Genomic DNA, 16,949 nt, shown 5'->3' on the forward strand with positions numbered 1-16,949 from the left:
GACAACAAAATGAAATGCATGATCCTGGATTAGATCTGAGGTAGCTAGGTAGGTGTAACACAAAGGAAAAGTGCTGTAAAGGACATACATAAGGGACATTACTGGGACAACTGGAGAAATCTGAATATGGAATGTGCATACCATTAATATTCTATCAGTATTAATGTCCTGTTTTCACCAATATCCTACACTTACTGAAAAGAAACTCCTTGTTCTTAGAAAAAACACAAACTAAAGTATTTATTGACAAAGAAGCATTTTATCTGCAAATTACTCAGGGGGGAAATATACAAACAGAGGGTGCATACATAAATAACACAAATGGGGTAAAATGTTAATGATTGGTGAGTCTAGGCAAACACTCTTAACCATAGACAACTGATGGTTACCAAAGAGGGGAGGGAATGGGTTAAATAAGTGATGGGGATTAAGGAGGGCGCTTGTTGTAATGAGCACTGGGTGTTGTTCAAAAGTGTGGAATCATTAAATTCTAAACCTGAAACCAGTATTACACTGTATATTAACTAACTGGAATTTAAATAAAACCTTGGGGGAAAAAAAGTACATGGGAGTTCTCTGTACCATTCTTAGCAATGTGTCTTTAAGTGTGGAATTATATCAAAATACAAGTTTTTGGAGATTAAAAAAAATTTTATTCTTTACTTCCAATTCAGGACACACTTTTTGGGGCACCTAGATGGTTCAGTCAGTTAAGCATCTGACTTCAGCTCAGGTCATGATCTCGTGGTTTGTGGGTTCGAGCCCCCCACATTGTGCTCTCTGCTGTCAGCAAGGAGTCCGCTGGCTTCAGATCCTCTGTCCTCCCCCCTCTCTCTCCGCTGCTCCAAAATAAATAAATAAATAAACTTTAAAAAAATTAATTTAAAAAGAACACACTTTTTTTAAAATACCAAAACACAAGGAACAAGGCTAAATTACCAATGCACAGAGCCAAAGAGTTTTATGAACCCAGCATTAACTCCACTATATTGATGATGAACTAATCCAGTAAAAATATTCCAACATATTAAATGTAGTAGTCCAAAGGACCTTACAACTTTCTTTTACATATTCAAAGTCTGGCTTGTGATTTGGTTTCCTAAGCAGAGTCAAAAAACCCCTCTGGTATACCTAGTTTTTCTGCTGACTCTAATAGAAACAATATCTTGCTCTGTCCATCAGAGAAGGTAAATCTGAGTTTGAATTTTTACTCAAATAGAGTAAGGCAAAAGTTCAGTCTCAGTGATTTAACTATCTGAATGATAATTAGTAAGATCCATTTTTGATAGGACAAAGATCTTGCCCTAAAAACGGATTTAAAATATTTCATTTAAAAATAGACACCAAATTAAACATGGCAGACCAACTTCTCTCTAATCTCCTGTTCCTAACATCCCACTAAAATGACAATAAAGGAATTAAATTGATAATAATTTACAAGGATAAAGAGAACATGTGAGGCAACCAAAGCACACAAAAGATTTCAACATGTTTTTGGAAGTCAGGAAGAAGTTAGAGGAGCTTTAAGAATCTTAGTAGTGCAAAGGAAGCTACAACCTAACTGCCAGCAGAAAAGAATGCAGACAGGAGGTGGCCCTGGGCTCAGGGACACTAGGCACAGCAGACAGCAGGAGAAGGACAGGATTGAGAACAATGGATCTAAGGGCTGTAAGGAACAACTGAATCATGAAACTTCCTACACCCTGATGTCAGAACATTCGTGGCCAGGTGTATAGCCTGGGAAAACTGGAAAACTGAAAAACTGAATAGAGCTAAAAAAAAAAGTTCTCATACAGACATCTTCAGTGTCACCTTCAATGAAAAAAGTTCCCCTTACCTCATAGCAAAGCGAAATATAAACAAGCCCCATCAACTCATTAAGCTTTTTAGTGCCTCACTCTTGTATGAAGACAGACAGACAAAGATTAAACAAATCCTTGAAAAAACCCCTAGTCTGAATCCTTTTAAAAGAAAGGAACACCTGGCTGGCTCAGGCGGTAGAGCATGCAACTCTGGACCTCAGGGTCATGAGTTCAAGCCCCATGTTAGGCACAGAAATTACTTAGAAAAGAAAAGAAAAGAAAAGAAAAGAAAAGAAAAGAAGGAAGGAAGAAAGGAAGAAAGGAAGAAAAGAAGGAAGGAAGAACAAACAAGAGGAATCCAGAGGAAACAAATAATGTTGTAGCACAGAAGCACAGAAGAACTTTAAAACAAATTCTAAAACTCTGGAGTAATAGAAGATACTGCAAAAAAGCAATAGGATATATGAAGAGGCAATGGTCAGAAAAACAAGAAAAAGCTCTTGAAAATTAAAAATATGATTATCAAAATTCAATAAAAAGGATAGAAGAAAAAATTAAGGAAATATTTCAGGAACTGGAGCCAAAGGGCAAAGAAATAAAAAGATAAGAAAATTGCAAGTTCTATCCAGGACAACCAACATTCAATTAACAGGAGTTCCAGAAAGAAAAAAGAACAAATTGAGAGATGTGAGTATGGGAAGATAAGTATGCTATCACACATGGAAACTGAAAGGCCCCTTCAGTACCCATCACAATAAAAGAAAAACTACCCATACCAACACATATCACACTTTGAGATTTCAGAACACTAAGGATAAAAAGAATATCCTAAAAGCATCCAGAAAAAAGAATAAAAGGATATACACTATGTGAAGTCTTAATAATCAGAAAGGCATCAGGTTTCTCAACAGCAACACTGGAAGCCTAAAAACAAAGAAACAACACTTTTCTATTTCTCAGAGAAAAATCTTTTCTAACTAATATTCTATAGTCAGTCAAGCAGTCGAGTATGAAGGTGGAATAAAAGTGTCAGGCTTGCATGGGGTCAAAAATCTGCCTTCTATGAGGAGGGGGCTGTATGACGTACTCCAACAAAAGTCTAATAAACCAAGAAAGAAAAAGAAATGGGATCCAGGAAATGGGAGATCTCAGTGACAAGAGAACAGCAAGGGAATAATAGGATAAAATAGGATAAAAAGTGCACAGTAGGCCTAGAGAACAATCTGTTCAAATAGGAGCAAGAAGGCCCTGGAAAAGAGGTCTTCAGAAAAAAAAAATAATAATAATACTAAGAGATTGTCTGCTTAAGTGCTTGAAAAACAATATTCATAGACATTTGACAAATTTAGAAGTAAATCTGGGAGAAATTTTGTAGAAGGCAAATTTTTTAAGAAAGGCAATTATTAACTCAAGGAAAAATAAAATTCTGGACAAGAAAGAAAAAGTAATCTCCATATTAACCAAAACTTGTACTCTAACTATATTGAGAAATGCAAAAATGGGCAGAAAGGAGGGTGGAAGAAACACTAGTGTCCCCATTTACCAGAGCAAGATGTCAAGAGATAAAGCCTAAAAGCAATAAATTAAGAAATAACAATGTATTACTTAGAAGTATACAGGTATTTACCTGCATGAGAGAGAAAACTAAATGGGCCTTAAAGTGGTTGTCTATGGCAGTAAAATTGAGGGCAGAGGGGAGGGAAATTGCTGCTGTGTTTTAAACCTTTGGCTACTATGACTTAATTATGTACATGTATTACTTTTTGAAAACATGAATTAATCTTTAAAAGGTAAATTGATAAAGTCCTATCAATTCATGTAACTGCCCAAACCATTTTTTCATTATTACACGGCACTTAGTGATGTATGGAATTGCTGAATCACTATACCGTACACTTGAAACTAATATAAAACTGTATGTTAACTATACTGGAATTAAAATTTTTTAAAAATCTCTTACATGACATAAAATTTACAATAGCAACTTATCATATGAGGTGTGTTAGGCACACAGTGAATTCCCTATATACTACAGGTGGAATTTGCAGAGCTAATTGTATGTGTTCTTTATTAGAGAATATAATTTCAAAACTGGCCAAAACGTGTCATCTATAGGTTAGCAGATCCAGTTACCTACAGAGCTAGAAAAGAGAGGGCATCTGGTCTTGCTGACTTCCCACATAGAGGCAAATTTTGATCCATAAGGCTGGTCCCCTCACCTGAGATTAAATGCTCAAGCATTTTAATCTATTTGGAAATTTCTGTAATCAGTTTTCAACATCAAATGCAAACAGCATATGGAAACAATGTATGTGAAACTATATAAGCCCCAAACAGTAATGCATTAAATAAAATTGTTATTAGTCATTCTATCACAAACTCTGACTTCTTCAGACCTATTTTGGTGAAAAACCTAATGAAGCTATTATGTATGCTATATCTACCCTACCAGCCTTCAGCTAACTGCTGGAACTGTGCCCCTACCTCCAAATGAGGGGAAAGGGTAGTGGGGAGGAGGATTAAAACTACTAAAGCCAAAGCAGATTACCAAATCTAGAGTCAAAATGGGCCACTTTTGCCTTTGGAAGACCAGACACAAATAACTACAGAAAAATTACCAAGAGTTTATATTTATATCGTTTCAAAAATAACTTCCCCTATGAAGCAGATTATGCAGAATGAAAACAAAAGCCATGCATCACTTAAGAATAATTCTGATGGGGCACCTGGGTGGCTCAGTCGGTTAAGTGTCTGACTTCGGCTCAGGTCATGATCTCACAGTTTGTGAGTTCGAGCCCCGCGTCAGGCTCTGTGCTGACAGCTCAGAGCCTGGAGTGTGCTTCAGATTCCATGTCTCCCTCTCTCTCTGCCCTCCCCCGCTTGTGCTCTGTCTCTCTCTCTCAAAAATAAATAAACATTAAAAAAAAAAAAAAAGAATAATTCTGACATCCAATTTTTCCATTTATTTCACATAGCAAGATCTAATCTATTCCATGCTTTTGCCAATAAACTGAGTAAGCAAATCCAATGGTAGTGAGATCTTCAAAAGAAAAAAATCAGGTCATAAATATAAACACCACACAACTATTATTTCAAAACAGCAAGTATATGCAATACAAGACTCATATATATATGTGTGTACATATATGAATATTTATAATTTATATTTATAAATAAATAAAATAAGTAAGAAGTTCAAGAACCTCCCATTGTCAAAGACTTTACTGAGAGAACAGGTTTAATATCTGCATTGTATAATTCTCTTCCTAGTTTTCTGTGGTTACATAATAAAGGAAAACAGTAAAGCACAAAGAGGTGGGGGTGGGGAACACCACACTTGTATTTACTGGTATGCTGGGAATCTCTTCATTCTCCAAAAATCAGTGTGACTATTTATGGAAAAAATGGAAAGAAAAACTATAAAATGGGCACATGGTTATATTCTGCCTAAGGGGCTAGATACCAAATATTACAGAAAATAGGCACCTGCAAACTCCAACAGCTGTTCTAATTGTTTAACAAAAACCAAGTGTTGGAATTTTATAAAAAATAGTAGACACAAATCTAAAATCTGACCCACATTTCCCCAAAATATCTATTAGTTGTTCAAAGAAGAAAAACCCACAAAAGCCTAAAAAATGTTTTTAAATGAGGCTCTAAAAAGACTACAAACAAACAAAACACTTAACTGAATGTAACTGATGTAGTAAAGCTCTCAAATTAAACTCTCATGTCATGAATGCTGACGTCTGGCAACTACTGCATACCCATAAGGTAAAACTTGAGTCCTTAGTCGGGGCAGAGCAATTTCTCCAATGTTAATGCATCTCACAATTAACATTCAAAATAACTTTTTTTTAAATTTTTTAATATTTATTTATTATTTTTGAGACAGAGCACAAGCTGGAGGGGGAAGAGAGAGAGGGAGGCACAGAGTCTGAAGCAGGCTCCAGGCTCTGAGCTGTCAGCACAGAGCCCAACACGGGGCTCAAACTCTCAAACCATGAGATCATGACCTAAGCAGAAGTTGGAGGCTCAACCAACTGAGCCACCCAGGCTCCCCTAACATTCAAAATAATTTAAGTGGAAGCTAGATTTAATCTCAAATAAATCAAAGGATGTTTAACAGTGTGGCATTAAAATTAAAAGATCATCAATCAATAACCTAAGTACTGGACCCAAGAACTCTAAGAATGATTGACAGATTGATTGATGGATGTTTATTTATTTTTGAGAGAGAAACAGACAGACTGTGAGGGGGGTAGGGGCAGAGAGTAGGAAACACAGAATCCCAAGCAGGCTCCAGGCTCTGAGCTGTTAGCACAGAGCCTGATGCAGGGCTCAAACCCATGAACTGTGAGATCATGACCTGAGCCAGTCAGACACTTAACCGACTGAGCCACCCAGCCACGCCAGCAACTAACTCTAAGTTTTAAATAGAAGTTCTTTTTTTAAGAAATATTACATTAAAGCATTTCTCTAACATGTTATCTACCAATTTTTCCAAAACATTCTAGAGCAAAAACTGTTTCCTTGAAATTACAGTATGATCTTCAAAAACTTTGATCAAAACATTACCATCCTAATATTGTGCAACAAATGTTCAAAACAAAGGAATGAACAATAATCTATTATTATACAATAAGTGTACTATCTTACAAGCAGTTAAATTAAACCTGTAGGAATATGACAGTTAATCACCAGCCTGCTCTTTCTGATGATGAGATAGTACAAGAACAGTCTATAAAATGACGAGTCTTCAGGGTAGGTCAAGGATAAACAGGCAAACAGATGTTTACAAGGCTGTCTTAAACCTAACTAGAAAAAATATCAGGACTGAATGTCTACTCAAGATGGAAAACGGCCCACTGATAGAACTATTCAATCCTAAAGCACAGTACAAAGTCTTCACATAAAAACCAGCTGGTTATATCTTTCCAAAGATACAAGCTAGTTCATATTGTAAAAATAAACTTTGAATTCCCACCTTGTATTTATTAATCATGAAGCATTTAGCTAACACAAACACTAAGACAACTATAAACTTCAATGTCTAAGTTTAATTTCAACAATAGTTTTCAAAATCTGAAATGGCCTAAGTTCATCTGCATTTTATACATCTGTAAATAACACACATACATACTTTTCAATACTTAAGAGAGGGAAATCTGTTTTAATCTTTGTGGTCTAAAAACTATAATTAACCTTTATAAGAAATACAACTGGAAAATCTTAGACTATAACTAAGTGCAATCTACAAAGTACACTGGCCTAAAAGCAAAAATTCAAAAAACCTCTGAGCTACCAAAAGCAAAAGCAAAATTTCATATCTTAAGAATTCCCTATCTCCCCTACCCCATATGAAAACCACCTCCAAGAAGAATCTCCTCTACCAGAAACAAAATTTAAAAATGAGAAGGGACTTGGAGCACCTGGGTGGCTCAGGTGGTTAACCGCCGACTTCAGCTCAGGTCATGATCTTGCAGTTCATGAGTTCGAGCCCCATGTCAGGCTCTGCACTGACAGCTCAGAGCCTGGAGCCTGCTGTGGATTCTGTCTCCCTCTCTCTCCGCTCCTTCCCCACTTGTGCTCTCTCTGTCTCTTAAAAATAAACATTAAAAAAAAATTAAAAATGAGAAGGACAACTTCAAGAGCAGAAGCACATTTATTTTTTCTTAATGTTTTATTTTTATTTTTGAGACAGCACAAGCAGAGGAGGGGCAAAGAAAGAGAGACCAGGATTTGAAGTGGGCTCTGAGCTGACAGCAGTGAGCCAATGAGCCCAATGTGGGGCTCAAATTCACGAACACAATGTGAGATCATGATCTGAGCTGAAGTCAGATGCTCACCCAGCCACCTAGGTGCTGGAAGAACAGAAGTGCATTTTAAAAATAACCAAAGGCTAACTGCATTTTATCCACTGCTATGTTGAGAAGGCTGATTTGTTATATCTGAACTAAAGTAATATGAATTTCAGACAACAAAAAAAAAATTAGATATGAACTGTAATGAAGTTATGACATTCAAAAACAGCAGTTTCTTCCAACCACATTACCAATCTTGTTCCAACTTGTCTGCACTTTAATCAATAAGCAGGGAGAGGAAAGGCTAATCAAATACAGAATTTTAAAATCAATTATTTTCAAAATGTGGAATTTAAAACATATTTCTGCCAAAAATCTTCAAAGGAATTATTTCCAGTATGTTTCCAAACACTTTAAATCCTTTAAATTATTAAGCACTAAGTTACTGGATGACAAAATAAAGACCCTGCTTTTTAAAAGGCAAGCTGAAAGTATGGTTTGAATGGTATTTGAATCTAAGCTGTGGGCTATCTCTAATACCCCCAAGCATCTTAAGCAACTCTCTTAATCTTTGTCTCAGTTTCACAATCCATAAAACAGGAAAAACTACAAGGATGGGCAGTTAATTAAATTAGTCAGGATTAAACGCTAGCAATCTTCTTTGAAGTTACTTTATGTTGTTCTCCATTCTCCTCCTACTCAGTAAAACTAATAGATGAGAAAACATCTGGAATTACTATAGATACTAACATCTGCAGACTCACAGCAGCTAAAAGATGATCTCTACATACAAGTTTCTATATTAAAAAGCATTCAAACCCCAAAAGATTCCAGGATACAACTGCAATGAACAAGTTTTAGGTAAATTTTCTTTCAATCTAAAAGACACCTACTCTTACCTACATTCTCAATTTAGACACTATGAATCACAGAGCATCTTGAGAGGTCTTGGCACAAAATAATTCTAGGTAAGATGAACAAGCTGTTACTAATATCAATGCTATTCTCACCATTCTAAACTGCCAATCAAGGTAAGCTTCATCACAAATATACCATCCAAAAAGTACTAGCCCCTGCTGAGAATCTAAGTACTTCCTTCTAAGCCATCTGTCCAGGAAAGCTCTATTAAAACACCCAGAATGCAATTGCTCTCATGTCTAAAGGAGCTATGAATAAACATGAAACACTAAAATATATTAAACCGTATATATTTTCCACTTCAAGCACTGATAAACTACCTACCCAACTCTATTCCAATGCCTAGGCTGAACACCAAACCCATAAGGAGGGAGGTGGGAAACTGCAGTTAATCGAAGGATAATATTTTTTTTTTAAAGAAGGAGAAAAATAAGGGTGCCTGGGTGGCTCAGTCAGTTAAGCATCAGACTTCAGCTCAGGTCATAATCTCGTCATTTGTGGGGTCAAGCCACCATGTGGGGTTCTGTGCTGAGAACTTGGAGCCTGGAGCCTGCTTCAGATTATGGGTCTCTCTCTCTCTCTCTCTCTCTCTCTCTCTGCGCCTCCCCTGCTCACGCTCTGTCCCTGTCTCTCAAAAATATTTTAAAAAAAGAAAAAATATATAAAATAGCTCAAGAAAGAGAGAAAAACTCTAAAAGAAAGAAAAAAACAAAGTTGGGGGAAATGTACATGTAAATTACTCCCTGATAGAAGAGAGACTCAATTAAATTTTTAAAACAGTAATTTAAATTACTCACTGAGCTCAAACTAAACTACTTACTCTCCTGCTTACTGAGCTACAAATACTACAAACGTAAGTATTTCTAAATCTAGTTTCAACAATCCAAAAATGAATCTACTAAATTCCAGTAAAGAAGGAAATTGCATATATTAAAATGATTTAAAAAGTAGGATGTTATAAAGGCCTAAGGCTAATGCTGTAAAAGCAAATAATGATGAGAAGGAATTATTTTGAGAATAAATGAATAACGGGAAACCGAAACAAAGAGTTCACATTCTCCTCTTAACCCTATCCTTTCTTCTGCTTTGGACATGAAGGATATTCTTTGTATACTACTAAGAATACTATTTAGAAAATAACTTCTGATCAATGTGTCAAAACTTCACAACAGCAAAACGTTAGGCTCAATGCCCAGACTGCAGCCTCTCCAAGCAAATACACAAAGCACACTCTAGATTCTAGGCATTTCACATCTACTACCAATTATTTAGAGACTTTGCTAAGGCTGGTTTAAGGTTCTGGGGGTGAGGGGCAATCCTGCTAGAAAAACTAGAAAGACAATTACATTTGACTTAAGCTTACAAATATTACCAACAAAGTTTAAGTTCTCCAGAGAAGTATATAAAATTCAAATGTTAGCCTCTAGAATTAATGTGAAAAGCATCACCTGTCCACTGATTTTTAACTGCCCCAACCACACTGACACTAAAATGTACACATGCCCATCTATAAACACAGAATGCCAAAAGAATACAAATTCATTGTGCCAACAACATTGCAGAAGGCCATTTGCTCTAATCCAGACAAAGTATACCTTACAAACTAAAATATTGGGAGTGAGGTCTGGTGAAAGCATTCTGGGGAGAAGTTCACTCTGCATTTATTTTCAACATAAAGTTTAAGGCCATTCCAGCCATGATCTTAAGTTGAAGAAATTCCTTCATTCATTAAGCAAATATTTACTGAGTGTCTTATATACATGCTAAGCACCTAATAAGTACTTCAAACAGTGTTACCAAAAGCAGAAAATACATTCGACTCAAGGATGAACAAATGACTGATCCTATCTAGAAAATTTAGTCTACTGGGCATCCAAGAGTCTTCTTTAGATGAAGGTTGTAAGAGAAATATGACACAAGATAACCCATCACCAGATCAAGGTAATTTCTCACATTTATCACAAGCTTTACTAAAAATCACAAATTTATTACCACTGTCAAGGACTCAATAATTAGTGCCTATTCTTACTAAACGGACCTTCAAAACAGGTGGGGGTATCTCTAATGTCCACCCCCAACTGGAGAACACTTACTTCATTTACACTTAGTTTTCTTGGGTAGAATAATGTGAGGGCAACTGTGTACTGGAAACTTAAACAGGTATTCTCAGCTCTTTGAAGAATTAATCAGGGAAAATTCTCATGACTACGCTATTAAAATATCTCCAATTTAACTGGCTATTTTATTTAATCCAAACGCCTGAGGCCCAAATGCTTATTCTTTGGCTTTAGTTATTAAAACAGTTGTGTTTAGGGCACCTTTTTAAACAATTTGTGTTTTCTCTCCTGTATTTTACCACTGGTTCAGTCATTTTACCCACAAAAGTAAGAAATGCCCAAGCCTCCAGCTTCTGAAAATAACATCTGGTATGTGCACGTAACAAAGATCTTGAGAGAATGTCCTAGTTTTTATTTAAAACTTTTTCACTTAAAATGAAATGCCCTTAGCAAAGATTAGACATAAATCAGCCTTTACCTTATTAGGAAATTGCTATTTTCAACATTTACCTTAAACCACAACATGGATTTATCTTCTAACCTGTTAGCTTCCTGTCTCTCACCAACTAGATTAGACTGTAACTTTTTTGAGAGGACAGGACAACTGGACCCCAACAGAACTGGATCCGTTCCCAGCAAATATATTTGAAAAACCCTGTAAGTCTCCACAAAGACATAAATGTGGCTAGCCTTAAGGATTTATCTAATATTTTAAAGCTTTTTATTAGAGCAATTGTCCTTCACAGTTAGTAAAGTTATATTACTAGTGCATTCTCAAAGTGTGGTCCTGGACCCCTGAGAGTTTCCAAAACCCTGTCAGGGGTATAGTGAAGTCAAACCATTTTCATAAATAATAATAAGATGTTACTTTTATTGTTTACCCTCATTCTCTCACAAGCATACAGTGAGTTTTCCAGAGGCTACATGATGTGTGGTATCTCAAGAGACTGAATGCAGAAGCAGATACGAAAATGCAGCTGTCTCCTATTAAGCTAGACAATAATAAGAGCTGCAGAAATGTAAAATAATGCCACTCTCCTTATTAAATCTTTGTTTTGAAAAGTACAGTTATTTTATGTAAACTATTGTTTCTATTAACAGGTAATGGGTTTATTACTGTTATTTGTAAATGACTTACTAAAATATATTTAAATTTTGTTTTAATATCTAGTACAGCAAATATCAATAGATACAAGCCATACAAAAGCTGAGGTTTCAGTAGTTTTTAAGTATATAGGGGTCCCAAGAAGAAAAAGTTTGAGAACCACTGTAGTATACAATTATATAACCTAACATACAGTGCCTTATTCCATAAATAAGAAGCTCAAGTTAATGCTGAAATATAATTACTTCTTACACACCCTAATCTTGTTGGGTAAGATATCTCCTTGCAAAGCGTAATTCAGCATAAAGCCAGTCTGTCCTACGCCCTATTTAAGGGGCTTTAGATATTTAAGTATGCAGAGTCCTATTTATAAAGATGTTCTGGCTGTAATACCACCTATTACTTGCCTAGTGTACAGGAGTTTCCCAACACTTTCACGAAAAATTATCTTGTTCATCCTAGCAGCAACCTGTGAAGTAGATGTGAAGTATTACCTCCCCCTTTTTTTTTTTTTACAGATGAAATAATCAAAGTGATGCTCAAAAGAAAAAGAACTACTTGTCCAAGGATGTACTGCTAGCTAACAGAGCCTAGGATGTTGGCCTTTTGCAATTTGCTTGGCTGCCTTAAGGCTGTTTCACTGTGGTGTAATTGCAAGCTCCCAAAGAAAACAAGGCGAGGGCATTACTTTTATTGTCCCAGTGCCAAAACAGGGATTTTTTTTTCCCTCCTTAATAAGAATGTAATCGGACTCAATACTCAGTCACAGCATTATTCAACACACTGGCTACCCTTTTGGTCCCCTACCAAAAAAAAAAAAAAGAAAGAAAGAAAATAAATTCAAGAGTTAGAGAATAAATACCAGAATACATAACACTCCAAGATGATGAATTAGTTAAGGACTCACAGATTTACTAATCATTTAATCACTGAAACAGGCAGGCAAGAACAAGATCAAGCTCAATACAGTAACAGAAGATTATATCAACAAATGGATGACAACAGGTTAAAATGGGAGGCCCATACGAAACGGGTTCAATTCACAAAACATGAACAGAAGGAAAAAAAACATAAAGTTGTGAATCTAGCTTTACTGATTCTAGAAATCCAAGCATGTGACTAGAACCACCCTTGTGAAGCAATGTCAGAGACAAATTTTGTTTCAAGATGCAAAGACCGCCATCCTCCTCCTGGGAGAGAAATCACCCCATCTTTAAGGCTACACATAATACTTTGTTTTTGTTATCAGCACAAGTCTGTTAGTTATGCTCCATTTTAACTTCAGTTCCTCAAGAGATACTCATTTTTCTGCACTTATTTCCACAGTCAAGTGGACTCCCTGACTGACAAAGGCCAAGACCGACTCACAACAGGCTATCTGCCACTTGCATAAGCTCTTTCCCCTTTATAATTTTTTTAATGTTTATTTATTTTGAGATATAGAGAGCACGCCCACAAGCACGGGGGGGGGGGGGCAGGGATGGGTGACTGGAGCAGAGAGAGTGAGAGAGTGAGAGAGAGTGAGAGAGAGTGAGAGAGAGTGAGAGAGAGTGAGAGTGAGAGAGTGAGAGTGAGAGAGTGAGAGTGAGAATCCCAAGCAGGCTTCGTGCTGTCAGCACAGAGGCCAACACAGGGCTTGATCCCATGAACCGTTCATGACCTGAGCTGGAACCAAGAGTCAGACACTTCAACAACTGAGCCACCCAGGCGTCCCTCTTTTTTAGATGCATATGCCCAGCGAGGCCATCTTTAAATCTGATGTGATTTTACCTAGAAAAAAACCAGAAGTGTGCTGTCCACTTTGTACCCCTGAAGTTTACTACAGATGAGCAAGAGCCCCATTCCTCAAGTGATAAGCTTTTCCTAGTGTTTACTTTGGTCCTTTGTTTTTCAAATCTCTGGGGCAGGTGGGGGGGGGGAGGATTAAAAGTTAGGTTATAGCACGACAGCTATAGCTACAATTATAGCTAATGCACCCCCAACCAATTTGTAAAACGATTTGCTACACCGTATTTATTTTTCCATACTCAACATTCACTGTGGAAGAGAAATTTGTAGGTGAAAGCTAATTTGTACAAGTTTCTGCACCTTCATAAAAAAACTGCAATACTGCACTGTAAAACCAATTTAACCAGTTAATCTTTAAAGGCATCATGCAGAAAAAGATCATCTGACTTTACAAAGGCACGAAAAAGCATCAAACCTCTGAAAGCTCCAAGAAACCGCAGTTATTTCTAGTCCTTACCCTAGAGTACCTTTTTCTTTGTGGCGTTGCCTATGTTTTTCTCCAAGGACGTAATCACCATTTAAGAAGTAACCTGTCAAAAGTGTTAAAGCGTTCTCTCAACTACCTTCCCAGCTCCAAACCACAATGACAAATGTCACACATCCAAACTGTACCATTGCCATTTTCCTATATTTCTTCAAATGAACTTAAGGGTTTTGAAATGCACAATTCAAATTTTACACTACACCTCAAGCTACCATTGATCATCTCAAAGCTAATAAACAAAGACTCTAGCGGCGGCACCAGGGCCCTACCAGGAAGTAATCAAAGCAGTGTGGCTGGTGCGATCCTAAGTCGCTAGAGCAGACAATAAGAGGGCACTGGGGCTTCCAAAGAGCCCAACAGAAGGAGTTAAGATGCTTAAGTAACGCAGAAGCAGTACATAAACCTAATAACGGTCCTACAGCACATGAATTCGGGAATCCTAATGCAATTTCAGACAACCCAAAAGATATGAAAGGCAACTCGAACCGCCCTTCCAAACCAGCTGCTGGCTCAGCCTCCGGAGCGTTTTAGCCCGCAGCCTGTCTTCAAACTTCACCCTTCACGTTTGATGAAAGACTCCAACCTCCGCCGCCCGAGTTCCGAGCGCCTCTCGGGGCTGAGGGCTCCCACCTGGCGTGGATCGAGTTGCCCGAGCCTGCCGGGAAGCGAAAGGAAGCCGGGCGGAGGAAGCGGCGAAGGGCCCCTGCGCGCCCCGCAGCCCAGACAAAGCTGCGCCCGGCGAGCGGCGCTTTTCTCGTGAGGTTGAGGAGGGACGCAACCCGGGCCCCACCACACGTGCGGCCGCCGCGTGGGGGCCGGACACCCGCCCCCACAGCCCCGGACCCGGCGACACGGGTGAGTACAGCCCCCCGGCAGGGCGGGGCGGGGGGCGAGCCGCGCGGGCCCGGGCCCCCGCCCGCCGCTGCCCCCACGCGCTCGTGGCCCCCGCGGGCTCCCGCCCCTCTCGGGCCTCTCCTCAGCGGGCCGGGCCGTCGGGCCGCGGGAAACAAAGGAGCCGCCGCCGCTCCACCCGCGGCGCCCGCCCGAGCCCGCCTCACCGAGTACCCCTCCCCAGCCGCCGGGCCCGGCTCGCCCTCACCCCACCCTGGGTCCGCGCGCCGGCCGCCCGCGGCCCCTAGACGGCAGGCCGGGCGAGACCGGGGCCTCGGGTGCGCGGCAGGGCCGCCCCGGGGCCGCACTCACCGCTGCAACACCAAGACGACGGGGAGCCGTTGGGGAACTTGGCTGAGTCCGGAGTGATGCAGACGCTTGAGCTGAGGTGTGGACACTCCATTGCCACGAGGAGGGCGGCGAGGAAGACTAAGGCTCGGAGACTGGGAGACGGGGCGGGGGGCGGCGCGGCTGCGAAGGCTCCGTCTGGGGTCGCTCCTCGCCGGGCGCTCGGCCGACGGCGGCTGCGTCCCGAGCCCTTGCGTCAAAGAAAGCAAAGGCTTCCGGGCGCCGGGTTTTCCCACCCGCCGTCTCCAGAAGCCCCGCTCCCAAGAACGTGGAATTCCGCGATCCGGGTTCTACCGCCACCCATAGGCTCAGGGCTTCCGTCTTCCCAGGCCGGCCCCGCCCCGCCCCTAGTCAGGCCCCGCCCCCAGACCCGGCCCCGCCCCCGTCCTCTCGCTCCGGGTGGGGTTCCAAAGCGCGCGGGCTGGTGGCGCTGAGAATCCCGCTGCGTTCGCGAGTGACTTCCCAACTTTGCAGCGCGTAGCGGCTGTGGCTTCCCCCTCTTACCCGTAAGGGTGGGACGCCAAGCCCCCACACGCCGGGCAGGTCCGCTGCGTTTACCGCGGAGGAGCGAGTGCTCACAGAGAAGACTGATCCGGCGTGTTGTGTGGTGGTCTGACTACTCTGTGGTAGAACATCTGGCCACTCAGAAAAGTGTGAAGAAAATAAAAACCACCTGGGCAGACGGGGACTGGAGCTCCCATTTTACACACGAAGACACAAGCGCAGAGAGGTTTAGGTACTGGCTCTCGGTGGCCCAGCGGGCTGCATACATCCCAGAACAGTCCCGATTTAGTGTTATGCTCCCTGCGACAGGTTCGATATTGACCTGGTTCCAGGTTCTGAACACGTGGCCTTTAGCCAGTCACCTGGGTGCTGTGTGGCTGGGACCGCGGGGGCGCCCACGAACCTGGCTTCAGATCTTGTCACTGTGACTCACCATCTGCTTTGCCTGGAACACGTGGTTGGACTTTCATCCCTAACCCCCCAGTGTGGGTTTAAGCGAGATGTAACCTGGGTTTGCTGCATGCGAGGTCTCAATTACTATGTGATAAAAAGGGAAGGGATCTAACATTGGTTAGATCCTACTACTTTTTTCGTTAGACACCTACTAGCCAGGCACTTGACACACAATATCTCATTTAAACCTCGCACCGCTCTGCTAGCTGCCGTTACCATACCCTTTTTGGCCTGGGGGACTTGGTTAATCCTTGCGAGGACTGGATCCCTAGCTCTCAGACCGCTCTGTAGAAAAAGGGGCCAGGGCAATCCTCAACCGGCCGCTTGGGCAGTCATTACACCCGAGCTAGCCTGCGATCTCTCTGGGGAATGGCCTTGATTTGAGGACGTCCGGGGCTATTACAAATATTGCCTCAAAGTTGGAGCTTCTTGTAAAACCCGGCGAAGGAGCTGCAGGGCCAGGAGGCAAGCGGGGGCGGGGTGGGGGTGGGGGCTGATGTGGCAATCCTGCGGGCAGGGCGAAAGGGGGAAGGAAGGTCAGGAAATGATTAACCGGGCAGGGCCGGGTAGTGGTTAGAGCTGGGCAACTCCCCGCAGCAGCGCAGTCCTGAAGCAGCCCAGGACGCCCTCCCGGTCACTTGTCACGCCTTCCCATTCCTACCCCTCCTACGCCCCACTCCCCCCTTCTCGCCCCCCCCCCCCCACCCTCCACCAGGACTCGGTTTCTTCCTCGCATTCTTCTGCCTCATGATGTTTAGTCAGTCACCTGGAGCATCTCTGCCGACCCTTTTCTCC

At 40.9% G+C, this 16,949-nt stretch overlaps 1 protein-coding gene across 6 annotated transcripts in view; it reads right to left on the reverse strand.

The window, feature by feature from the left end:
- USP3 (ubiquitin specific peptidase 3) overlaps positions 1-15,834 on the reverse strand; it is a 106,179-nt gene extending 90,345 nt beyond the window's left edge. Inside the window, exons 1-2 of one of the 6 annotated variants that reach the window (XM_078448718.2) lie at positions 15,702-15,834; positions 15,162-15,373 (exon numbers count right to left, since the gene is read on the reverse strand). In XM_078448718.2, coding sequence (XP_078304844.1) covers positions 15,162-15,252 — 91 coding nt within the window. In that variant the 5' untranslated portion in view covers positions 15,253-15,373; positions 15,702-15,834. Of the gene's footprint in view, positions 1-15,161; positions 15,554-15,701 lie in introns of those variants that run through there. The other 5 variants (XM_078448717.2, XM_078448720.2, XM_060618346.3 and 2 more) reach the window with 5 other exon arrangements.
- Between the last annotated feature and the right edge of the window lie 1,115 nt (positions 15,835-16,949).

This window comes from Panthera onca, chromosome B3, assembly GCF_046562875.1.
Source record: "Panthera onca isolate mPanOnc1 chromosome B3, mPanOnc1 haplotype 2, whole genome shotgun sequence".
In the NCBI taxonomy this organism is placed as follows: Eukaryota; Metazoa; Chordata; class Mammalia; order Carnivora; family Felidae; genus Panthera; species Panthera onca.